Here is a 27,017-nt window from a genome sequence, read left to right as displayed (position 1 = left end):
CATGATCTCACAGCTCGTGGGATTGAGCCCCGCGTCAGGCTCTGTCCTCACAGCTCAGAGCTTGGAGCCTGCTACGGATTCTGTGTCTCCCTCTCTCTCTGCCCCTCCCCTGCTGGTGCTCTGTCTGTCTGTGTCTCTCTCTCTCTCTGTCAAAAATAAACAAACATTAAAAAATATTAAAAAAGCTACTTGTTCTTTGTTGACTTCAGTGATATGCTTCCTGGGGAACAGCACATGGCTAACCAGTGAAGCAAAGGCAACCAACCTTGAGATAACAATAAGGATAGTTCATAGTCCACAATAGCATTTTGTTCTACCTATGTGTGTCTTAACTCTGTGAGGTCATTGGTCTTTGTAACATCTCTGTATTCTTTCCTTATGATGAGAACTTGAGACACAGATATGCCAAAGAATTTGCTTACAGTCATATAGTTAGTAAGTAGGAGAGCTAAGTTGAATACTGTGACACCCCTTTGACTGCTCTGCAGTTTCACAGCCATCTTCCACTTGAAGGCAGTTTACAAACTGTAAAACAGTTATAGAAATAGAATAGTGTTCAGTTGAATTCAAGTTATCAACTATCTTAAAGTGTAATAGACTACCCTATGAGGGGATTTGAAGATGAATGACAAAATCCTGTCTAAAAAGAACTTATTGGAGAAACATGGTGTATCACTCTGAGGAGTGACCCAGAGCAGGTGGGATGGTGTAACTACTCTAACTGAAATTTAAACAAAAAATTATGGAAACCCAGAAGACAAATATCCCCCTGAAACATTAAAGTACCTTTAGAAGGTATTTGAAAAAAGTCTTGAAAAATTAGCATAATTCATCATAGAGAACTCACATAGGTGAAGTCATTTAATAATGAAAGTTCTGGATTGGGGTGCCTGGGTGGCTCAGTAGGTTAAGTGTCTGACTCTTGATTTTTGCTCAGGTTGTGATGTCCAGGTTCATGGGTTTGAGCCCCATGTCAGGCTCTGTGCTGACAGCTTGGGATTCTCTCTGTCCCTCTGTCTTTTCCTTTTTTTTTTTTTAAGTTTATTGATTTATTTTTGAGAGAGAGAGAGAGAAAGAGCACAAGTGGGGGAGGGGCAAAGAGAGAAAAGGAGGCAGAGATTCCGAAGTAGACTCCAGGCTCTGAGCTGTCAGCACAGAGCCCAATGTGGGGATCAAACTCACAAACCATGGGATCATGGCCTGAGCTGAAGTCAGACACGCATCGACTGAGCCACCCAGGTGCCCTCCCCCCTTTCTGCCCCTCCCCTGCTTATGCTCTCTCTCTCTCTTTCTCTCTCAAAAGTAAAAAAAAAAAAAAAAAAAAAAAAAAAAAAAAAAAAAAAAAAGAATGTAAGTTCTGGAAATCCAGAGTAGTGAGAGAGAAAGGTACAAGGGGAAATGCATTGGGATGGGGGTGGGGAGCCTAGAATTATATATGGGGGATAGGTAGCAAAGACCTTGAATGCCTTTTAAAGGATTCTGAATTTAATTGTTTAGCTAATGGAAAACCATCAATAAAATTGAGCAGCTGAACTGTTGATTGTGAAGAATGATTTGAAGCAGGAGGATCTTTTAAGAAGACAGAGCAATACTTTAGGGGAGAGATGAGAGAGCTTGAATTAGGACAAAAGAAGTAAGGGAAAATATATACTCAAAAATGGATTGGGGATAGAACTGATCAGAAATGCCAATTTATGGGGCGCCGTGGTGGCTCAGTCGGTTGAATGACTGATTCTTGATTTCAGCTCGGGTCATGATCCCATCAGTGTGGGATTAAGCCCCGTGCCAGTCTCTGTACTAAGCGTGGAGTCTGCTTAAGATTCTTTCTCCCTCTGCCCCTCTACCCATTCTCCCTCCCTCCCTCCTCCCTAAAATTAAAAAGAAAAAAAAGAAAAAAAAAGCAAAGAAATGCCACCATAGTAAACACAGGAGATGAAGCTGAAAAGATGAAAGGAAAAATATTTTCTCTTTGCAGGACTGAATAAGGGAAACTGTAAAGTAATTAACTTGGTTATTGATACACAGAGTAGAGGCACCACACTCCACAGTGATGATTGTGTTCCCTTGTGGGTTTCTTCTAAGTCTAAGTATTCCAAATTCTACTTCCTTTTCATTAATTTGGTTTCAGTTAAAAAAAAATTGTGTAGTTTGTTTGGTTATGACCATTTAGTTTTAACTAGCCTTCTTTTACAGTGGTAAAGAACAGGATGCTTTTCCACGAGTTTTCTGTGTGTGTGTGTGTGTGTGTGTGTGTGTGTGTGTGTGTGTGTTTTGATCAGTTAAATGCTGATCTCTTTATTAAAATAGTAAACAAAATAAGTAGTGTATAGGCATATTCAACCTAGACACACACTACAAAATACATAGGTGTAAATATTTGTGGCCACATGATGCAGTAGGAAGAACTCAGTTCTTGTTCCTGCCCTGGCTTTCCCAGTTACTAGTATGCACTTTGGGCAGTTGCTGGGTCTTAATGTCAGGGTTTCTTTCTGGGATGGGTGTGGCTCAGAATAATACATTAAAAGCACAAGAAAAGGCACAGTGATTAGTATTCATATTTTCCCTCACCCGCGCTCATCTTCCCTCCTCATCAGCCCTTCTCTCCATTTTCACGTGACTCCTCTTGAACCTTCGGGGTAGACTCTCCCCAGGGTTGTTCATAGTTTCCCAGCCAGCTAAGCATCAAAGTTTTTCCAGGCCTATTCCTTGGCAGCTAGAGGTTTTTCTCTTCCACGGCCAAAATGATACATCCATTCTGTTTAGGTTGTTAGCGAAGAATGTGAGATGACCTGAGGCCGCATTCCCTGCATTCCCAATGTGCTGGAAGTTCCCATTCACAGTCTTTTGATTCTTTGGGGCTGTTTTTCCCCTTTATGTTGCAGCAAAGCTGAGATGGGAAGAAACCAGTCACTGTGACTGCCACCCGGGTGTGTTGGCTATCATCTGGTGATGATTTTCCCCTATCACCAATTGCCCTGCTAGTTAGCTTGTAAGTATTTTGAAGCCTGAGGCTATGACATTGGAAATATTTTTTAAATTGTAAAAATACGGTTTTAAAGTTTACATAATTTCCAGTTTGTCTTTGTTCTTCTCAGGGGTCTTTAACAGGTTTATAGGTTGTTTATCAGCTGACTTCTGATTGAACTTGCTTTCATTAGCACTCTAAGTTTATGCTACCATTAGCTTTTCATTTTTTATTTTTTTTAATGTTTATTTACTTTTGAGACAGAGCACAAGCAGGGGAGGGACAGAGAGAAGGAGACACAGAATCCGAAGCAGACTCCAGGCTCTGAGCCATCAGCACAGAGCCCGACGCGGGGCTTGAACGTGACCTGAGCTGAAGTTGGATGCTTGGCTGACTGAGCCACGCAGGCGCCCCACCATTACCTTTTAAACATATATTTTTATAGGATATTTCACAAAGTTTTATAAATGGTGTTATAAAACAATAACAGCTACCAGTTTTCAAGGCCTATGATATGCTAATGTAGGTAGGTATGTCGGTAGCACCTCAGAGATTGGTGCTTTTTAACAGATAAGGAAACTGAGGCTAGTTGACATTAATTAATATTTTGAAATTACAAATCTAGTGAGTGGGAGAAGTCAGGCATCTACCCAGTTTTCTTTTTTCACCCCTATCACAGAATAATTTTTATATGTGCAGTAAAGGGAGATTTTGTTTCTTCTTATGTTGGTAATTAGCCAGGATTTTCCTTCATTAATAGTCAGAATGTCAGTGGAACTATCTTCCAAGCATGAAGAAAATAAGACTGTGTATGTACATTTTGTGAGATATATAAATTTTTAAGACTTCCTTTTCCTCTCATAGATGGTGTCACAGTAGATTCAGAGAGAGAGAGAGAGAGAGCAGTAATATGGGTTGTTTGCCTCCAGTGGTTTATGCTCCTGTTCTGCTCTGGAACTTTCTATCATGCTTTACAAGAGGACTGACTGTTTCATGGTGTGAAAGCTTGTAGTCTTTCATTCCGTCCTCTGTCCAAATGAACTACGTAAAATTTATGTCCTAAAAAGCCGATATGTTATAACTTTTAGATTTATAGAAAACCCAGAATCTTAATTTATCATCCTGTTAATTTAATTCCTTTTCAAAAAACATGTATTTCTACAATTTTAGTTGTATGTTCTCATTCCTTGAGAGCTTATTGGTAGAGAGGATAGGTCCAGCCAAAGGCTGGTCAAAATGTTTCTGTACTAGAGATTTAGATGGATCCTAATGCTGAGACCGGCAAAATGTGTTCATTATTTAAATAAGCTCAGGCTGCCAAATGAATCATAAAGGCAGCTGGGTGTCCTGTGCCAAGGTGTCATTTTCATTAAGTGTGAGATTGCACCTGAAGGACAGTTTAATTTGCAGCTGCTAAAAATATTTCGACAGAGTGATACTGTTACAAGTGGCAGGTGGTGCCCAAACGTGAATTTTGCAAGAAATGCCATCTGTGGGATGAGGTGTGGAAGAATGTCAAGGGGGTGGTAAAGGAGATAAAGGGGGGAAGAAAAGAGGTGTATTTACTCAGTGTTTATTGCTGTTATCATGACTAAAGATGCCATGCTTCACATGATAGCATTGGCCCAAGATTATTAAATATGATTATTTGTTCAGCTTCTACCATGTGCACAGGGCATTGCAAAAGTACCACAGTACCTGTAAAGACAAAGTTTCTTTCCCAGAGGCATACCATTTAAACCATCCAGATGAGAGAATCCTTTCCAAGTGTATTTACCTTTCATAGTGTTTACATTGCAGTTCTGTGCTGGCAAGACTAACGCACTTTGATCCTGCTTAAATGGATCTTGCCACTTTCTTTTGATGTTCAGCTTTTAGTATACATCCACATCCATTTCCTGCTTCATATTGTATGAAATATTTTCAATAGTACAAGCTCAAAGATTTTGTTAGATCATGGTCAGTTGGGATTTTGTGAACTTTGCAGAGTAGAGAACATTGCAATGTGGAAAGGTATCTAGGGACATTGTAACTGTTGACATTAGTAAAAGATCTGTATATGTGTGTCTATTAGTTCAATGGACTTGGCCACATTGAAATCAGGAACTTATATCTGGAGACTGGAAATAGACATTCTCTACTTTAATGGGTTACAGAACACAAGTTGGAGGAGCAAAAGTAACTAGTGGGTTTCAGTTTTTCATTTCTGCTTCTCATTTGATGGTAGTAACTGGAAGTAGAAAGCCTTCCTTTGTGAAAACCATGATCTTTCTTTGGTTCTCCAGGAGACCTAATAAAATAGGTCAATATGAATGAATTTGGGTAAAGGTTTTCCACGGGGAGTTTCTGATGACAAGGCAAGTTATTGAATTGCTTGTAGTTTTTCAGGACAGTGGTAATCTCTGACCTCCAACATATGCATTGTTTTTAGCTTCATAAAGTAGAGAGACATGTTTTCTGTTATTTTAATCGTATTGATAGAATCTAATTTTGAAAAATTATAAACAGATCATTAATTTTACTGTATTAATTATCTAGCACAAAAGGATGTGATCAAAAGCAGAAAAGTTTTCCATATTAAAATAATATTCATGAAATTTCAGGAGAACATTTTGAGAACCTATTATTTTGTAATAACTCTTAGAAATAGTTGCAATTTAAAGGAGCATGTCTAAGCATTTTTTTAACTGGGAACGTAAACACTGTTAGGGCTATGATGAGTTCTGTTCATCCCAATAACTCTAATGAACTGCCAAAAAGCAGGAAAATGTGACTCTTTATTCTAAAAAAAAAAAAAAGAAACCCACAAACTTACATATTTTAGTTTAGGAAATTCATTCATTTATTAATCTATTCACTCATTTAGGAACCATGCTCTGTTTCAGAAATTGTGCTTAGCCCAGAAGAAATAATTGGGAAAAAATAGGGAAATCAGCTTACCAGAAGAGAGGGAAAAGAAAACAAGTGATTAAAAGTAGAGTTTTCTGGATTCTAATTGAGAAATATGCACTAGGTGCCAGGGAATGGTTTGTGTGTTAAAAAGGCGATAGACAGTACAAGATGGTTTGGAAAAGGTGAGGCCAGAGGCAGGGAAAACAGATTGAATGTGGCTGCCAAGAGAGAAGAGATAAGGGTCTACATTTGCGTAGTTGCAGTGAGACAGATTCAAAATATGCTTAGGGAAATACTTTGTTATATGTAGAAGCTGAAGGCAAGAGAGGGAGAGATACAGGACAAATGCCTGTCATAACAAATAGGAAAATGAAGATAATAGGAAAAGGATTAAATGTCACAAAAGCGATAAAAGCAAACTTTCTTTCGTGTTATGTGAACTAAATGTGTTTGAAGATAGTAGATGGGGTGTTTTCTTGATTTACTAAGGGATTAAAGAAGAGGAACAGTGGTCAGTTCTGCCGGAAATGTAAGTCAAAGTTTGTGGACGACACTTACTGCTCTTAATTTATTTTTGGTATTAGGGACACTGTAAATAGTGTAACTGACAACACTTCCCATTTTCCTCTAGTGCTAGAGAGCTTTGAGTCAAAACTATAGCTCATCTCAACTATATGTGTTGACGAATGCAGTATCTACTTTTAGAGTTGTTACTGGCTCAGAGTAACATCAGCCTTCCTGTCCTTTCTGCATGCCAATCTTAGTTTATGCTACTTTATCATATCTTATGACACCTGAAATCTGGTCTGGAAATTATATGGTATAAATGCATTAGTGCTTCTTTCCGTAGCACTGTATGGATAGCTTGGAAGAAATAGATAATATATATACAGAAGACTAATTAGATGACTTGAAAATATAACTCTAAAGTAAAAAAGAAAAAAAAAACAAGCAAAACATGAATTGTACAAGCAACATTAAGACTAGAAAACAGGGAAAGAAGTGAAATGATGGCAGTCCTGCAGGAAATGGAAGCAGTTTAAGGTAAAATACCATTTTATACGTAGGTGTGGATATTGGCATTAGCCAAAGCGGAAAGATAGGAGCAGAAGCAGTTTTAAAAGAAAAGTGGATGAGTTCCTTGCTAGTCATGATGAATTAAAACTGCAATGAGACACTTAGGTAGAAAATTTGAGCCCAAAGTTTGAAATGCAAGGTTGGATCTAGGAGGAAAATAAAGGTGATGTAGTTTGGAGATACCTGAGGGTCTAAAAGTGAATCAATTCCAAAAGAAAGAAATTCTAAAAATATAACAAAATTTAGAATATTGAAATAGTAGAAGAAATGTTAGGAGATGCCTTCATTTATAGGAGTGGGGGGAATAAAAGGTGCTCAAAAAGAAAATAATTTAGGAAGCATCTATATTTACAGATGTAGGAAAAGAAAGTGGTAAAGGAAATAGTGAAGGCTCTATACTTAACAATTCAGGTTCAGAGTCACAGAAGGCACATGCCAGAGAAACAATGAAAATTATATGAAGGACATGAAGATTTTATTGTGCCAATGGCAGCAGACAAGCAGACAACCGAAAAAGCGTGAGCATCAAAATCTGTGTGTAGATTTGATGGTTTCTGTTGATTACACTCTCAAAGGTGAAACACCAAAAGCTACCTAGTAATGGAGTTGGAAAGCAACTGGTAAATAGGGCAGGGAGTCTGAGTCTGAGTCTGAGTCCCCTCCCACTCTTTCAAAAAGTCCTATGGCTAAATGGGTGCAAGAAACAGTGGATTCTAGAGTATAGAGTGTAAATGGAATTCTTTTTGTTTTCTTTGGTAGAATAAAAATATTTTAAAAATAGGGGCACCTGGGTGGCGCAGTCGGTTAAGCCTCCGACTTCAGCCAGGTCACGATCTCGCGGTCCGTGAGTTCGAGCCCCGCGTCAGGCTCTGGGCTGATGGCTCAGAGCCTGGAGCCTGTTTCGGATTCTGTGTCTCCCTCTCTCTCTGCCCCTCCCCCGTTCATGCTCTGTCTCTCGCTGTCCCAAAAATAAATAAACGTTGAAAAAAAAAATTTAAAAATAAAAAAAAATAAAAAATAAATATTTAAAAAATAAATATTTGACACGGAGTCATTATAAGGGAAAGATTGAGAACCCAAAGAAGAATTGACTTCTTTTCTTCATTTTTGCAACTCCCCAGTTGCTGGATTTCTTCCTGTTTTTCATCACTTTTCTCCTTGTATTAGATTCTGTCTTCTTTTCTCTTCGTACTCTATACCCTGCTGTCAATCTCAAATAACTTCAGCTCTAGTCCCCATTTCTTTCCTGAGCTTCTGTATTCCCTGACCTGTGGGACAAATTCCCAGGCATCTCACTGTAAAGCTGCAGGAAACTGAGCTTATCTTCCTCCCCCGACTTCCATATCTATCTTTCCTCAAGTGTTCCTATTTCAGTAAATGATTCCTATCCAACCAATATTTAAATCAGACATTTCCTTAGTATTTCCATGATTTTTCTTACTACTCCCTACCTTCAACATCTCATCAGTGAACATAATCCAGCAGTTCTGTTTTCACATAATCCTTGCATATGCCACCTTCTCTATCATACTGGTCCAAATCACCAACCCTTCTCACTAGCCTCTAGAGTGGTCTTCCTGCCTTCATTCTTGCCTCATTATAATTTTTTTTTTCCTGTAGCAATCATAGTGATCTTAACGTAGTAATCTGATAATGTCATTACTAGGTTTAAAATACTTCATTGGTTTCCCTCATCGCCATTAGGACAATATGCTCCTGGACAACACTTCCTTCTTATTCTGGCCTCTGCTTAACTTTCTTGTCATCATCTTTGACCACCCGTCTCTTCATTGACTACTCTCCGAGTGCATAGTATTGTCATTTCTCTTAACTTGCACGTGTTACTTCCACCTGGGACATTCCTGGTTATTCTTTAGGCCTTGAGTTATAGGTCATATCTTCTGAGAAAAGCTTTCCCTAATTTCTTTAAGGAAAACTGAATTTTCTCTTCTATTTCCAACTGCATTTTTTTCCAGACTCTTACTCTTGTCCTTTTTTTGTGTGGTGTAGTAATTGTTCTGTTTAATTGTTGGTATTCCCTCACAGACAGAATACATTTCATCATAACATCCCCTTGTTTTCCACCATCTAGAGCACAGAGTACATGTCTAGGAAAAATATGATGAATGAAATATAGATAGATGGTGAGTGATTGCATGAAGAATAGAGATTTTTACTGGAGAAATATTTTGTAGATTATTGGATTGAGAGCAAATAGAGGCTTTAGACTTACAAATAAAGAGAGATCATTTTTCCACAGAAAGAAAAGAAAAATTGAGAGGAGAAAAAGGAGGACCTTCTCTTTAAATGGTTTTGGTTGTATCAGTATAGCAAATAATTCCATCTTTGAAGAATAAAATGAGATGCTACGTTAGTTGATTTGAAGACAATCAGAATGATTTTAAAGAGTTTCTGTTAATAAATCTGTAACAACAGTGATTCTTTTTTAGGATACATAGCCTGAGTTAACAAGTAGCACATCCATTTACTAAATTATATAGTTTTCATCATCCTTGCTTAGATACAGGGGCATAGGAAAAAAAGTTCTGGGATTATATAAGGCAGGTGCAATGGAGGTTCGGGAGGCCAAGAGGTTGTAGGGTAGCAGGGCAGACAATTAGAATGATTGATTAGAATGTTTGGTTTGGAAGAAGAGGAGAATTCACCAGGGAAGAGAGGAATAGATTGAGAAAAGAAGAGGAGGAGTAAGAGGACCAAATGTAGTAAGGAAGGGGAAAGCAACATTTGAAGGATTGAAGAAGTAGAAAATGCATAGTGAGAAAAGGTTTTGACCGCAGACAAGATTTGCTAAATTTAAAATAGTAGAAGAAGTAGAACTCCTTTTAATTTTTTGAAAGAGTTTAACTAGAGACCTATTTTATTTTGAGATAGGAAAGAATGTTTTTCCAAGTTGATTGTATCCTAAATGTCTTAAAGACAAGTTACATTTGACTGACATTGTTTTTCTTTGATATTCCTTTTTAGTTTAATAAATGTGTACTTTTTTTTTCCATGCGTAGTTTATTTTTTGTCTGTTTCTGAAGCTGTGTCAGACTGTTACTCACCTACAAAGTCCTCCATGCTGTAATACCAGATATTGAAAGAGAGACTAGGATCGAAGGCTCTTTCAACAATGTGCATGATAACTTGTTTGAATGATTTCCCACTAGAGTCCACATTGATAAAATGATAATTTTCTTGACATATTTTAGAGAGGGAAACACGTGCTTGATAGAGCCTTCTGTCATGCCCAAACACCAAGCTAAGAGAATATCTGTACATGTAAAATACTGTTTGCTTTATTGTCATTTTTGTGCTTCTAACGTGACTTTTGCCTAATTATAGCTTTCTGAGAACAAGAGACATAATATTACTCATTTTGTTTTCTACGTCATGTCTTACATGTATTTGTGAGCAAATACAGTAGCTAGATTTAATTACCTGAAATTCTTTAAGTTATGCAAGTGTTTCTGTGAACAATTACTCTAATTGGGAAGGTAATATTAGACCAACTTCTCCTCCATTGCTCTAGTTTTAAAGCAAAAGAATGTGTGTTTTTTTTTATTCTAATTCTGTAGCTGGGTTATAATGAGATCTCCAAATTTAGTATGTGATTGAGGCTTCCCTTCACTGTCTTAATGATAATAATATAATGCATTTACTAACATTTTGCTAAGTTGTTTCAATGCATTATTCAAGTTGAAAATATTTGTTTTTATATGAACTATTTATGATGGAAAAGGTGAATAGAATCCAATTTGAAATAAACCCAGTGTGAAAATTAGTCATCTGAGATCTGAGACTTACCAAAAAGTCACAAAAATTGCAAGTGACTGAACTGAATTCTTAGACATGTAGGTTTGTGTGCACACACAAACTATATATATTATAACTGTGTGTGCACACACAAACACGCTTACAACACTGCATTTCCAGGAATCTGCAATTCCAGGAATTCATCATTGGGATAGTAATTGTTTGATTTGTAACATACATGTAGGTTTGACATGTAGGTTTGACATTGACATGTAGGTTTGTGTGTACACAGAAACTATATATAACTGTGTGTGCACACACAAACACGCTTACAACACTGCATATCCAGGAACACTGCAGTTCCAGGAATTCATCATTGGGATAGTAATTGTTTGATTTGTAACATACCAATTCCTACCATGTCACATTATTTATTCTGCTCACTGATACTCATGAGACGCAAACAGAAATATACAAACATATCTATGTATATGAACAGGTAGAAATTGATGAAGAAAAACCAGCTTTGTAACAATTATAGGAAAGTAATGTATTATTTTATGTATCTTATAAAGCTCTGGTACTGAGTGAGTCCAACTTTTAAAAGTTATTTCCCTACTCTTATTCCACTGGCACACTGGACTTGAAATATGAATAGGTAATGAATTGCACTTTTAACATTACTGACAGAGTCTGTATAATTTGCCTGAGAAGGATAGTGGAGTGTAGCCCTGAGTTGTGCATGGTCTGAGAGCAAATGTTAAAAGAAGGTTACAAGCATAGAACACATGATAATGGTGATTATGCACAGGTATAAAGATTAGGACTAAATAACATGGATAAAGCTAGTTTCAGGGTTCTGACCTCTTCCCTGATATCTCAGGTTTGGTACTGATCTATGTGCACGTATTTCATTGCTGACTTGATAACATGATATGTCATGGGAGTAAAGGTAGCTTATTGTGAGAATTTAAATACCTGCAATGTCCTAAATGCTTTCAGTAAGATAAACTCAGCTTCTTAGTATATTACATCTTAAAATCAATGAAGCTACTACATACTTTTATATGTCTGTATGAGTCACAACTGCGTCAACCCAGGTATTTACAAAAATTATTTTTTTTAAATGAGGTTCTAATCATTGCTAATATACATTCTGCATAATCTAGGCAGTCTCTCTCTCTTTTTGTTTTTTCTTTCTTCTCTCTTTCCCTTCTTGCACAAATACTCATTGAATGTCAACTGTGTTTTAACCTTTAGGATCACAGCACCAAACAAAACATGCCAGGTCCTGGGAACTCATATTCCTTTGGGGTGGGGAGAGAAACAGACAATAAACAAATGAATATTAGAAACAGAGAAAGACTGAGAGATCAGAGGTGTTTAATAATGTTAGGAAGAAAAATAACACATGAAAATTAAGAACTAAAAGGATTTCAAGTGCTTTAAATAGGGTAGTCAACAAAGATCTTTCTGATAATGCAATATTTGAACAAAGACCTGAGTAAAAGTAAGAATCCAGTCATTCATTATAATATATGAGGTGAGAAAGTACACAGAAAGGAAGATCTGAGGCAGGAATGAGAGTACTTGTTTGAAAACCAGGAAGGGGCTACTATGGGGATGGTATGGCGGGCTAGGAGTAAGTTAGGTCAGGAGAGTAGGTAGAAGAAAAGGCTTGTGAGGTAGCAGGGACCAGATCATAAATAGTATCTGGTCACGGGAAAGATTTTATATTTTATTGTGAATAATTTGGAAAGATGGATGAGGGGTTAGAGAGGGAAGTGACCTGCCATAGGATCACTCCGACTAGTGTGGAGAAACAGAACACAACTGGTGGTGGTAAGGTAGAAACAGGGAGACTGTTAGCAATTCATCGCTGGTCATGGTGATCTGGGAGAGGCCGGTCGTGGAGGATGTGGTAAGAAAAGGTGATGGATGTGCTGATAGAATGTGGGCTGGAGAGAAAGAGATGACTCAAGGGTGGCTCCAGAATACCGAGGTGACTTGAGTACCCAGTAAATAATGTTGTTATTTACTGACATGGATAAGAACATGAGAGGATTTGCTGTTTTGTTGTTGTTGAATCTGGATCTCATTTCTCCCCTCCCATCCAGTCTTTGCTGGAAACTAGAACAGACCATTTGGTACTTTGACTTAAAACTATCTTATGCTTGGAAGGAAGAATGATAGTGATGATGGCAATAAGCAATATTTGAAAGCATTTCCAGTTTGCAAAGTATTTTAATATCCTGTAATGCATTTGCACTATGTGGTCACACTGAGGATTTCTGCACCTACTCCTAGCTTTCCAAAAAAAGAGAAAAATAGGGGCGCCTGGGTGGCGCAGTCGGTTAAGCGTCCGACTTCAGCCAGGTCACGATCTCGCGGTCCGTGAGTTCGAGCCCCGCGTCAGGCTCTGGGCTGATGGCTCAGAGCCTGGAGCCTGTTTCCGATTCTGTGTCTCCCTCTCTCTCTGCCCCTCCCCCGTTCATGCTCTGTCTCTCTCTGTCCCAAAAATAAATAAACGTTGAAAAAAAAAAAAAAAAAATTAAAAAAAAAAAAAAAAAAAAAAAAGAGAGAAAAATAAAGAATTGTTTTGAGGTATAAGGTGATTTGTAACTTACTTTAAAATACATAAAGAACAGTTCACATATTCTGAAAACTGTGAACTAAGGAAAGATTAGTTCTTGAAATATATCAAGTGCAAGTGAGGAGAAAGTGAAAGTGGACTGTAATGAATGGTATTATCTATCTAACTGTGAATTAATATATGTGCTGTAATTTGTCTCTCAGATCCAAGGTTCATTAGTGCCCACCTCATCCCAGAAAGTGACAACCCTGAAGATGACAAAGTATATTTTTTCTTCCGCGAAAATGCGATTGATGGAGAACACACCGGAAAAGCCACTCATGCTAGAATAGGTCAGATATGCAAGGTGAGGTAAAGAAAAAAACAATTGAGGAGGATATTATTGTCCAATGACGGTTTTCTTTTTCTTCTTCACCTATATGCAAGTATAATGAAAACTATGGCTAAAAATCTTGACTGATCATTATAAATATTTAAATGGTAAAGAATGATTTGAAAACATACTTGTTTATTGGTAGCTCTTCGTAGGTAAACATGCGGGTAGAAATTGTGACACATTATTTCACGTTTACATTAAATGATCTTCCTTTGAAATTTTAAAGAAATACATTTTTTTAAAATATTTATCTTTGAGAGAGAGAGAAAGACAGAGCTCAAGTGGGGGAGGGGCAGAAAGATAGAAGAAGACACAGAATCTCAAACAGGCTCCAGGCTTTGAGCTGTCAGCACATAGCCTGACACAGGGCTTGAACTCGTGAACCAAGAGATCATGACTGGAGCAGAAGTCAGATGCTTAACTGACTGAGCCACCCAGGTGCCCCAAGAAATACAGTTTTTTTCATGTTACCTGGGAGAACACATTTTTTTTTGTATTTTCACACAACAGTTTCCTAAAATATGTAAGAGTGAATGGATATTTGTTGTTGGGATAGCTAAATTATTGATATAAAAGAGAAAATCATTAAAGCTTGATTTTATAAATTAATTATAACATCCTATGTACATATATATGAACACATACATATAGTTTTGAGCATCTGAACTTTGAGGTAATTCATTTACAGTGTAACACAAAACTGGATATGATATTGCATTATAGTGTCAGATACATAGATTAAAAATTACCCAATAAATGTTTGTGGATTAATTAGTATCAGTGTAAAGATATGATAACAGTACCATTCTTTCCCACTACACTGTATATAGTGCAGTGTATATGCAGTATGAATCAAGCTAACTGCTATTATGTATTCAAGCACCTTTCATCTCAAGAAAAATCACAAAGCTAGATCCAGTAATTATCTTCAATGGAATTGTCTTTTTCAAAGAAGATATGAAATTTTTGAAAATCTCTCCTGGGGGGATTGGTTAGCATCTTTTCTACCTCAATCATGATGTAATTATTTATTGCTAGTATATTAAGTTACTGGAAAATTAAAGGTTTTCACAATCTGGAAACATACAAAAATATGTGAAATATGTGAGAATCTGTTCTCCAAAAAATATAAATCATATTTAAAAGCACTACTTACAGGTTTAGAAAAATCTTTATAGCATGTAGAATTATATCAACAAAATATAAATCATTGTTATGTGTTTGAAGGAACACGGATGTTCCTTCAAACACATACACCTAAATATTATTTTAAAAGAGCCTAAATTACCAGCAAATACATACGATCATAACAGAACTTATTGCTTAAGTTAAAATTTAGTTTCATTTTCAGTGAGGAGGTACGTTTTCAAAATGTTTTCTCTAGAATGATTTTTCTTTATTAAGGCTGGTGCAAATATTTTTTTCAGTATACTGTTTATAAAATTGAAATTGTTTCAACTGTTTAAGCTTATAAAATATTTGATGCTGGTTTGCTTTTCTCTAGGATCTATTTTCAGTATGTGTTATAAGCTGTGCATTTATTCTTCCTTCAATAAATATTCATTAAGTGCCTATTATGTGCCAGTGTGTTCTTTGTATGTTGTAAGTCATTCTGTGAATGAAGTTTGAGTGAATAGATTTGACCAACAATAAAAAAAAAGCATAGTTACTTGTATCTGTGGTATAATTACTTGCATTTTGAAAAATGAGGAAATTGTTTCTCTGTTTCAAGAGAAATATTTGAAATTATCATTCACATGCACATTTCCTAAAATCAATGTTCTCTCCTTTCAGAATGACTTCGGGGGTCACAGAAGTCTGGTGAATAAGTGGACAACATTCCTGAAAGCTCGACTCATTTGCTCAGTGCCAGGTCCAAATGGCATTGACACTCATTTTGATGAATTGCGTAAGTAACTCATGATACTGGATAGAGAATATTTGTTCAGAATTTGTCATAACCACCAAAATGCAACTTTTCCTAATTTTGTTTTCAAACAGAGGATGTATTCCTTATGAGTTCTAAAGATCCTAAAAATCCAATTGTCTATGGAGTGTTTACAACGTCCAGGTAAACAACTTTTTACTATCTTACTATCAAAGAAACTTCATGTCCTTTAGGTGCTTTTCAGGAATCCATAATTTGGAAAATACATTTTTGAAAGAACATTGGCTTGGCTTAACCTTTGAGCTGTTGTAGATTCTTGGGTGGCTGATGTTATGACGTAAATAGTTAAAAATAAATTTTAGCAGAAATGTCATCACTGTAAATTGAATGATGAAAAATGTATCATAGCCTCAGTATAGCTCTGACTTAAAATTTAAATGAAATGTAGAATATTCTGAAAAGCTGAAATCTGAGCTTTGATCAGACTTTGTAGTGCTATAAAAACTACAGTGGCAACACTCTTTCCTTTCTCTTTTCCTTCTTCCTCCTTCATTCTCTCCCTCCCCTCTTTGTGTCCTCCTTCCTCTTCTCCTCACCCTCCATTCCCCATCTTCCCAAGACACTTGCTGTCAATCAAGCAGCAATTATCTCTTGACTATCACATTCGGTATAAAATTTATATTACCTGGAGTTGTTAAAATTAAACAGACATTAATCCATTTCTTCTGACTTCCTCATTACTTAGGGCAGTGGTTCTCAGACATCCATCTGAGCGTCCATGTGAACCACCATGCCCCGCCTCCAGAGTTTCCGAATCAGTAAGATTAGGATGGAGACTACTTTTTCTTCTATTATGAAAATACCATTATTAAATTCTGTAAATATTTACTGAGACTTATTATGTGTTAGGTACCATGAAATATGCAACTGATGTTACAGAAAAGCAACTGAGCCTCTTTCTTCCCTCACGAAGCTTGCATTCTACCAGACATTGTCTATGTGGAGCAGGTTCCAGTAATAGACTCTTATAAACACATGTTTTTCATTTGATATGTTGTATATGTAATTTTCTATGGTGAAAGATTGGTTAAAAGATAAGCATTCCATATTTTAAGTGTGCATGACTGTTTTATATCTTTGTATAAATTCATCTCTCAAGCCGTATTTATATAAGTACAATAAAATGGAAAATTGTGGCAGCTCATGGCAAACTTCCAGTTTATTTCAAGTACCTGATTTTTGTCAAGCAAAATGATGGGGATAATTGCTATAATATTCCACTTTGAGTAGGATGTAACAGCTACTAACTTAAAACAATTTTCTGAGTTAGGAAGAGATTATTTTAAATGCCTTCACACAAATCACACTCAGTTACTTGCTCTAATGCTTTTGGTCATTTGGGAGTTAAAAATAATATAATGTGACATATCATTTGACATTAACTATTCATTTTCTGCACCAGTTTCAGCTCCTAAAATGACTTCTTAAACATTTTTGCTTGCTTAAAAGTTCTCTGGTTTCAGTATTCATGATGGAGGCTTAACATAGTACCAAAGTTTATGTTTTTATTTCTATTGATATCAAAATTAAATATTGCTTTTTAGAAGATCACGTAGATGTTTTCCCACTGAAGTTTATGTATATTAATGTGTGTACTTCATATCATATGTTGTGTATATGTGATATAAATATATATACTATGAGTATTAATGATGGTTTCAGCTATGCTTCTATTTTGAGCAATCATAATATGTTCTCTTGTGTATTGCCAAAATATATACACATGACTAAAAAATATCACAAGCACTATTTGAGGTTGAATTTATGTTCAAGTTTTGATAATTGACATCTAATAACATTAATAACCTGGAACAACTTAAGAACAGTTGTCTTTCCACTGTATGAAGATGAAAATCTTTTTTTTTCCTGTCTCTCTTTTTTAGTAACATCTTCAAGGGGTCAGCTGTGTGCATGTATAGCATGAGTGATGTGAGAAGGGTGTTCCTTGGTCCATACGCTCACAGGGATGGTCCCAACTATCAGTGGGTGCCTTACCAAGGAAGAGTCCCCTACCCACGACCAGGAACTGTAAGTGGTCTAGGTTTTTAAAATACCAGATGAATACGTTTCTCCTGAAGGTTTATAAAAAGCTGCTACAAGCAGGTGTTAACTATAGATAATGTAAAACAAAGGTACCTTGACTATAAACAAAACAAAGCAGGGATTTTCTATGATATCGTGGAATTCTGCATTTAAAAGCATGTTCTTTAGAGACATTAGTGGTTAAGCTCAGTGCTTACCAGTTATTAATAACCATAATTTTTGAGAAATAGAAACTAAATGGGTAGACTTATTTGTTTTCTTTTCCAAAAGTGCCTTTCATAGAGAATTGAAACAATTAGGATCCATCTGAACTTGTTCTCCCTAGCTAGAATGAAGGCTTCAAGGATTGCCCATTAAATAGGAGGACGAAAAGTTTTAAATCAATACTATTTTCCCATGGGAATGGGACACACCCCTCTAGTAGGTAAGGGAGATATGCAGGAAAATCTCATAGAACAGGGCCTAGATATTTTAACAGACACTGTCTACTCTCGCTGACCGCTCCTTTTTCCCTCCAGCAACCCTGGGGCACATTCAGGCTTGAAAAAAAATTGGAGAGAACTCAAAATAAAACCAGCTTTGAATCTGCAATTTAAAGTAGGGCGAAAAAAAATATATGGTAGGAAGCGAGTGAAGTTAGCAGTGATGGCAGAGGTTGTACAATACCTGCACCCAAGTGCAACTGCTCTAATCCTAAGAATCTTTAAGGAAATAATTTCCCGGGATGCAAAAACTTGGGTTTGAAGTTTAGCCATTGCTGTAATTTTACTTCAGTTTGGTTTATTCTGTTAAATTCAAGTAAGTTATGTTTTATACATTTTATTCAATATGGGGATTTTAATCTTACTTTTCTCTTATGAAGCTCTTTATGGGAAAATTGAAAATTTTGCATTTTATAAATATTAATTCTAGCCGGTGGTTCTTGTGGATACAAAACCTGTGTAGGCTTCCAGAAGAATGAACCAATAAGACGAAATATTGATTATATGAAGTAAAATGGGTTTTATGAAAAAGCGCAAGATATTTACTCCATCTCTTAATGGCAGACTGCTTCTACTTTGTTGGTGATGAGTTTTCTAACCCTATGGCTCGTTAAGGCCAGTGTATTCTAAGTAGGACCTGCCTCTAGGTTTCACTTCGACAGCTTTGGTGCAGTTCCTTCAACATGCTAGATGGTGTACTGCCATTTGGAGATACAAAGGTTTTGATCTGAATTTGTACTCAGTATATTTGCAATTAAGGATAGCCATTGGAAATTATTGTGTGCCAGACCCTGTTCTAAGAAATTTATATTTATATATTGTATTCAGTAGCACAGCTATTGCTCCCATTTCACAGATGAGGACTCTGAGGCAAAGAGAGGAAGCAGGACTCAGTTGAGGCAGTTTGGTTCAAGAGCTGGTGTTCTCACTCATTATTCAGAATTGTTAAAACATGGCATAAAAAGTCAGCAGTATGCACCAACTGTTAAAGACAGAAGCAGAAAGCATTGCCTAATCTAGGAATCAGGGAGTGGCCAGCAGAAGGGCAAAACACCTAACTCCATGACTAAAATTCATTTGAATGAGTTCATTAATTCTATCAAGTGGCGGCTGAGAATAGCCATTTTGTCAACACTACTGGAGAAAAACATACTAAGTGAAACATATTATGTTAAATAAGTAGCTTTATAATTTACTTAAAAAGTAATCCTTTAAATCCTTTGTTGTATTAGTGTATAATTGTGTGTGTCTGTATATACACACACACATATATATACATGCATATATATTCCAAGATAGATGCTCTTCCCGTTTCATAGCAAATTTATTTATTTCATTTCTCATGAATTATTTATGATCTGTATCAAGGTAATGGCAAAGACCATTGATTTCTCCTAAGCCTCTTATAAGATCAAGAACTTCTATTAATTATAGTTCAGCTCCCAAGCTTTTACATTAAATGACAAAAATTACTTAGGCATAAGACAAAAAGCAAGAGGCTGGAGATGTTTTACTTTGAACGCTTTTATCACATAATTAAATGCAGTGAAAAGAGACACAGTGGAATCTGAATTTTCTCATTTTTGTTTTATTGCCTTATATGGCGTGTTTATAATTCAGAGGCGATATTATGCCAGTGTACCACAGTGCTTCATTTCTGACTCTCTGTAGCCATCATCTGTTCAACTTGTCCACTTGAATTGGTCAGTTTCATTGCCATGCAGATCATTAAACACTTTTCGTTTTTAAGTTTATTTATTTATTTGTGAGAGATTGAGCATGAACATGGGAGGCAGAGAGAAAGGACAAGAGGGAGGAACCCAAGCAGGCTCCACACTGTCAGCACAGAGCCCAGTGTGGGGCTCGAACTCAAGAAACATGAAAGCACGATTGGAGCCGAAACCAAGAGTTGGACACTTAACCGTCTGAGCCACCCAGGCACCCCCAGATTATCAAACGCTTTGAATAACACCTTTCCTTACCCCTATAATTAATTTTTAATGAGAGAGTACTGTTGGTACTTTTTGTGTTGCTTTTTCAGGGTTATGTTAGAGGGGTGACTGGGTGGGTCAGTCGGTTAAGCGTCAAACTCTTGATTTCAGCTCAGGTCATGATCTCACGACTCATGGGTTTGAGTCCCGCCTTGGGCTCTGTGCTGACAGTGTGAAGCCTGTTTGGGATTCTCTCTCTCCCTTTCTCTCTGCTCCTCCCCAACGCACGCATGTGCTCCCCCTCTCTCTTTCTCAAAATAAATAAACTTACAGAAGAAAAGAATAGTTTATGTTGTCTCTTAGCTTAACAAGAGCCTTTGCATTTTAGCATGATGCCCTGGGGGGAAAATTTATCCAAGAAAATTTTTCTGAGATTCTCTAATCTGATTATTAATTGGATTTAGTTGTAACATATTCCATTTCTTATTCCAAATACTTTATCCTATCAGTAGAATATATTAGTTGCCACTAAAAGAGCATCAGACTCCCATACACTGAATTCATTAGATGCATTTGTAGTTTTAGGTAAAAAATGGTGACACAACTAAATCCCATTGAGACTTAAATTACGTTTAGGAAAAAAATACTCTATATTACATCTATTAATTTAAGTAATATTGTTTTTTAGTTTATCAGTTACTTAATTTTAAAGAAATAATGACAGGTTAGATTTAGTTTATGACTATTGAGGTTACAAATTATTATATAATTTGTAATTATATTCACTATATTTTAATCAAAAGCTATTCTTCTCTTTATCTTAATAGTGTCCCAGTAAAACATTTGGTGGATTTGACTCTACAAAAGACCTTCCTGATGATGTTATAACATTTGCAAGAAGTCATCCAGCTATGTACAATCCAGTGTTTCCTATTAATAACCGCCCAATAATGATCAAAACAGATGTCAATTATCAGTTTACACAAATTGTGGTAGATCGAGTGGATGCAGAAGATGGCCAGTATGATGTTATGTTTATTGGAACAGGTAAATGTTTTTAATTTTAGCCCCGAATTTCCTTGTAGACCGTTAACTTACTGAGTAAACTAGGAACTGAGGGAAGTTTTTAGAGTTGCTGTCAAGATAGAGTTAATCTCTAATAAATGACTAAAAAACCTGAACATCCACCATGGCAATGCATTATTAAAAAGTAATAATTTGAGGTATATTAATTTAAACAAAATCTCCTTTTCAATCAAAAGTTGATTAATGCAATCAAGTAAGGCTAATGATTAGGTAAACAATGTCTAGAAGTGAATCATAACTCTTTTCTGTCCATTGACTTTTTAGAACAATGATGTATTTTCAAACCATGCATAAAACTCCCAAGACATTCGATAATGTTTCTGGGCTATATTGATGCAAAATTACCTAACTTTAAAATTATCATGGGACGCCTGGGTGGCTCAGTCCATTAAGCGTCTGACTTCGGCTCAGGTCATGATCTCACGGTCCGTGAGTTCGAGCCCTGCGTCGGGCTCTGTGCTGACAGATCAGAGCCTGGAGCCTGCTTCGGATTTTGTGTGTGTGTCTCTCTCTCTGACCCTCCCCCATTCATGCTCTCTCTCTGTCTCAAAAATAAACAAACATTAGAAAAAAAAGTATAGGATGGAAATCTTGTACAAAATAAATTTTGGCAATCAAATTTGTTTAGTGTTTTTGCCATACAATGGGAGAAAACAAAACAAAATAAAAATTTCATCAGTTGAAGAACAAAATGGACCATAAGAATCATCAGATAAATTTTAGGTTCATTTCTACAGAAATTTAACAATACATTTTTACTAACTCCATGATTAGAAACAAACTTTTTGCATATATATTTTCAGAATGAATCCCATTGTATTATGACATATTTTCCCCCTACTCTCTTTATTAATACTATTTTGAAAGCACCAGTTACAAACCTGAAACTTGCTATTTAGGGTCAGATTCCAAGGCAATAAATTCCTAGTCTCCATTAGCATTGTTAACTGACATAAATCAGTGGGAAGCAGAGTGACTGCTCCACTGAAACCTTGTATAATAGCATGTATATTCCCTTGGTGAGAAACAGAAAAAAAAATTAATTAACTACAGGGGAATGGCAACTGTGTGGTAAGTGCCTTAAAGACTTAAAGTCTTATAATGAAATTGTGAAATACTTATATTTTCAGGTGTAACAGTGTCAGGTTCTGAGCAATAGAGTGCAGTCTACTTTTATGAGTGAGAACATTTACCAAATTGTAGAATCCCAAAGAGACTCCAAGTTTGATAAAAGGCAGTGAATTCCAAGTATCAACTTCTGGTTATATAAATCTTTAGAAACTGTAAGTTGGTAGGATTTGTCTTCAGTAAATATTAGTTTACCATTTAATGTCAAAGTATAATCAGATCTATCTACAGAGTAATTAAGTTTATTCAATAATGTCACACTTACCTTTTTTTTTCACCTCTGGCCTAAACATGTTGAGAAGTCCCTCACTCACTGTCAATGAAGCAAAAGCTTGCTTCTGGCTATTTGACCAAAGAAATCCAATCATGAGTTTTTAATTCCTTTTGGACACAGGCTATCTTTAAAGGGACCAATTTCATGAGAATATTGAATGTCTGAAGATGCGGATGGCTATTGGTCAGTACAGACCAGGGTCATCTGTCAACAAAGTAAATTGATTATAGTAATTTTATCTTTTAACTGGGTTGCACATCACAGTGTATTGATCCTAGTTGAGTAATCTGATTCAATTTGTGTGAAATTGTTTGAAATACTACTCAGTAAAACTAGATCTGGAACACAGATAAAGTTATGTTTGGATACTGGAAACCCATCAGAGGCACTGAGTAGATTAACCTAATTTACCTTTAATCTTTGGTGTTATGAGTAGTCTAAAGTCCTATAAACATAAAAGTAACCTCTTAACAGAGGGCACTTTTTTCACTTTACAAGGGATACACAGCAATTTTTCTTTATTTCTTCTTCTTTTTTTTGCCTCACTGGCAACTTTTCTTATCTCACATAGCACATCATATTGATGCCCCGAAAATGGCTATCAATGGTTATTCACTGAATACAGTAAATGATTTTTCTGGTGTGGCTTATTCTTTACTGGTATGATTCTTCTTTTCAAATAATGAGTCAGTTGAACTTGATTAAAATGAGCCAGTTGAAGCTAAAAATAATTGATCAGCTGATCAGAACTGGAATGTTGAAGAGTCCATACCGGAAAAATAATATCTTCTAAACACAATTTAGGGTAAAAGCGACAGCTCTTTTCCTTGAAACAACTTGTCTTTTCACAATGAAAATTAGAATAAACAATCCTTTAAATCTCTATACAATGTATTCAGTTTAATAGTTTTTATGATATATGCTCTGGAATTTAAATTTCTTTAATACTCTAAAACTGATTATTCAAGACATTAATCAGACCAGTTTGTTAACCAAAGTTGATTAATCAATATTGAGCAACTACCAGAACAAGTAATCCAAGGTGTTTATTTTGTGAAATCAAGTTATTGTCATTCATCACTTAATGGTCATTGAGCTGTCTTTAGGGGCCTATAAGTACTACAGGCTTCCAGGTGCCTGGGGAATGAGCAGCAGGTTCTGAGGCTTCACTACTTCTGTTGCTGGACAACATTCCTTGCATTTTGCATCTATATTAAATCTTCACAGGTAGTCCCAGATTTCACAACAAAAGTGGAAAAACTTGCTATATCAACTGGCATTATTTTTTTTTAGTTTTTTTTTTCCTGAGACACCTGACAATAGAGATTAAAAATTAAAAAAAATATAATTCAACCTAGTGATTAGTATGTGTGTATGTGTGTATATATATGTGTGTATATATATGTATATATATATGTGTGTGTGTGTATATATATATATATATATACACACACACACATATATATATACATTTAATTTTGTAATTTCAGGATAAAACCATCTTCAAAGCTTCATATATTTCTGAAAATTCAGCTATTTTCATTGCACAGCTATGTTCACACTTTATCTAGTTGCATGTAATGCATTTGAATATATATTTTACCAGTGCTGTAACAAAAAAAAAAAAAAAAAAGGAAAGACTGAGGTCAAAATGTACTTTCTGGTCAAATACTATTTCCATTCATGAACATTAACCTTTGTTCAGATCTATTTAAACTGTGTTCTCCTCCTCCACTTTCTTTCAAAGATGTTGGGACCGTTCTTAAAGTAGTTTCAATTCCTAAGGAGACTTGGCATGATTTAGAAGAAGTTCTGCTGGAAGAAATGACAGTTTTTCGGGTGAGTGCTGCTTAATTTCAAGTGTCAACAAGTTCACTTGTATGTCTTTCCCCAGGACAGCTGCGCACTGAACTTGGTATGGACAAGTAGTCTAGCATACCCTTCTAATTAGCTTGTCAATTAGAAAGCCAGACACTAGTCAAAATAAACCTTGAAACTTTCAATGCTAATTAAATCTAAAAATGTAAAGAAATATATTCTTGGCTCATATTTTGTTTTCTCAATAATAAAATATGTGATTTACATTTTACACTATTTATGTAGGTTACCTCACTGAATAAACTCATGTTGCTCCCTGCCCCCCACCCCCCAATCTCCTCTTTCATGCTTTAGGATATAACTGGAATGATAGGTAACTTCCATGAGTGTATTAAGAGAAAAATACACTCAGAATGATAGGGGAATGAAGACATTGCAGTCATTTTTTTTTGCTTATTCATGAATTGTTTTATCATATTTTCTTAAAGAAATAATTTGTTAGCACAAAAAGTTTGAGGTGTTTAGATCACCGGTGACAAATTTGTTACGGGTTCCTAGTCTACGCACTTAAGGAATGTATAGATACTTGTTCCTTTGTCCAGGATCATGGACGGCCCGGGTAAATTTATATAGGACTGGGGGTAGAGGCAGCAGAATATGGGTTGAAGTGAGAACAGAGAACTGAAGTAATATAACATACACCATAATGCCTGTTGTTTCTTTTAGATAACGTGCTAATAGGGGAGAGTGTAAATCTAAGCACACCTTGATATGAATTATTTATGAATTTTGACAGGGAAATAGATGCCTATAAGAAGTGTTATTTCAATTTTTTATAAAAGAATAATGCAAACATTGAGACATTTATAATGGCAAAATAAAGTGGAATTAGATGACAAAAAATGAGAAAACATTGGATCTAGTCTCACAACTTAAAATTATCTCATTTAGTCTCCAGGTGTTCCAGATACTTTAAATTTGTCACTTGTCTTAAATATTTTAATTGTGAGCAAAGACTTCCTAAGACTTTTCGTAGCCCCATATTTCTAGACCATTTTGTTTAACCCGGTAGGGCTCTTGCTCACTATTCAGTAACATTTTGAAGAGAAAGTAGAATATGGCAAGTTCTTAATATATATTCACATAATTAAAATTATGATTAGCATTGAAACAAATCACTGGTGAATCAAGACATAGGTATCCTATAATAACAAAACAGTGTTCTGGTGGAAGGACTTTAGGCTCTTCAGTCACATCTACATAGCATTTTTTGGAAACACGTGTATGGTCTCTTTGAGCTTCCCCATCAGTGAAATGGCTGATTTAATACCTACTTCACAAGGAAGCTAGGAATCTGATTTTGGCTCAGGTCATGATGTCACAGTTTGTAAGTTTGAGACCTGCATAGGGTGAGCTCGAGCCTCGCTTCATCTGCACATGAGCCCCGCTTCGGGTGAGGTCATGCCCTCTTTCAGGTGAGCTCATGCCCGCTTTGGGTGAGCCCACTTCTCTCTCTCTCTGTCCCTTGTGGGATTCTCTCTCTCTCTCTCTCTCTCTTTCTCTCTGCCCCCCCTCACTCACTTGTGCCCTCTCTCTTTGTCAAAAAACAAAATAAAACAAGGAAGCTAGAAGAATTAGAGACCCTTACATAAAGCATCCAGGGTAGTGCCAGGTACCATGCTCAAAATTTTATTAATACATGTTTATTGTTTTAGAGTATTATTCATGCTTATTGTTTTACATTGAAAGTAAGCCACATTTCCAGTAGACTTTTCTATTAATTTTTGGGTTAAGTCTTGAAAATAATAAATATCATCACAATCCTATTCTGACTTTTAAAATCATATATTTTGGCCTTATTTCATGTCTATTATAGAGTAATAACTAATCACTCTTGTTCACTAATCACAAACTTGTTCCTGTTTCAGTTTCAGTATTTATACATTGATACACTAGCCTATGAATTCAAAAATACATTTATCCAAATGGACTGTATTAACAATATAGAGTCCATCTATGTTTACCAAATTACAAGCACTAAGAGGTGAATAAGCAGCGTGCTGTCTTGTGTTCAATAGCACACAATTGTTGTGTCTCTGGAGCCTAAAATATGTTTTCGACCAGTATCTATTAAATGAATGAAGGAATCAGTATTTTTTTATTAAAATCCAAGTTAGTTAACATATAGTGTAATAATGGTTTCAAGAGTAGAATTGAATGACTCATCACTTACATATAACACCCAGTGCTCACCCCAACAAGTGTCCTCCTTAAAGCCCATCACCCATTTAGCCCATCCCCCCCGACACCCCACCAGCAACCCTGAGTTTGTTCTCTGTATTTAAGAGTCTCTTATGGTTTGCCTCCCTCGCTGTTTTTATCTTATTTTTCCTTCCCTTCCCCTATGTTCCTCTGTCTTGGTGCTTAAATTCCACATGTAAATGAAATCATACGATACTTATCTTTCTCTGACCGACTTATTGTGCTTAGCATAATACCCTCTAGTTCTATCCATGTTGTTGCAAATGACAAAATTTCATTCTTTTTGATCACTGAGTAATACTCTATTAATCAGTATGGGTGAGAAAATGAACTATGAGAAATTAAAGATTTGTGGTATTCCTCAGGGAGCCCATACTTAAAGTGAG

The 27,017-nt window shown here is 36.0% G+C and overlaps 1 protein-coding gene across 1 annotated transcript in view; it reads left to right on the top strand.

Annotated features, from left to right (window-relative positions):
* The window catches only part of SEMA3A (semaphorin 3A), a 471,231-nt gene that overhangs the window by 410,206 nt on the left and 34,008 nt on the right, over positions 1-27,017 (top strand). The window contains exons 9-14 of the mRNA XM_043588730.1: positions 13,487-13,629; positions 15,454-15,568; positions 15,661-15,730; positions 17,491-17,635; positions 20,891-21,110; positions 24,299-24,390. Coding sequence (XP_043444665.1) covers positions 13,487-13,629; positions 15,454-15,568; positions 15,661-15,730; positions 17,491-17,635; positions 20,891-21,110; positions 24,299-24,390 — 785 coding nt within the window. The remainder of the gene's footprint in view (positions 1-13,486; positions 13,630-15,453; positions 15,569-15,660; positions 15,731-17,490; positions 17,636-20,890; positions 21,111-24,298; positions 24,391-27,017) is intronic.

This window comes from Prionailurus bengalensis, chromosome A2 (assembly GCF_016509475.1).
Source record: "Prionailurus bengalensis isolate Pbe53 chromosome A2, Fcat_Pben_1.1_paternal_pri, whole genome shotgun sequence".
In the NCBI taxonomy this organism is placed as follows: Eukaryota; Metazoa; Chordata; class Mammalia; order Carnivora; family Felidae; genus Prionailurus; species Prionailurus bengalensis.
This window is presented reverse-complemented; position numbering and strand designations above follow the sequence as displayed.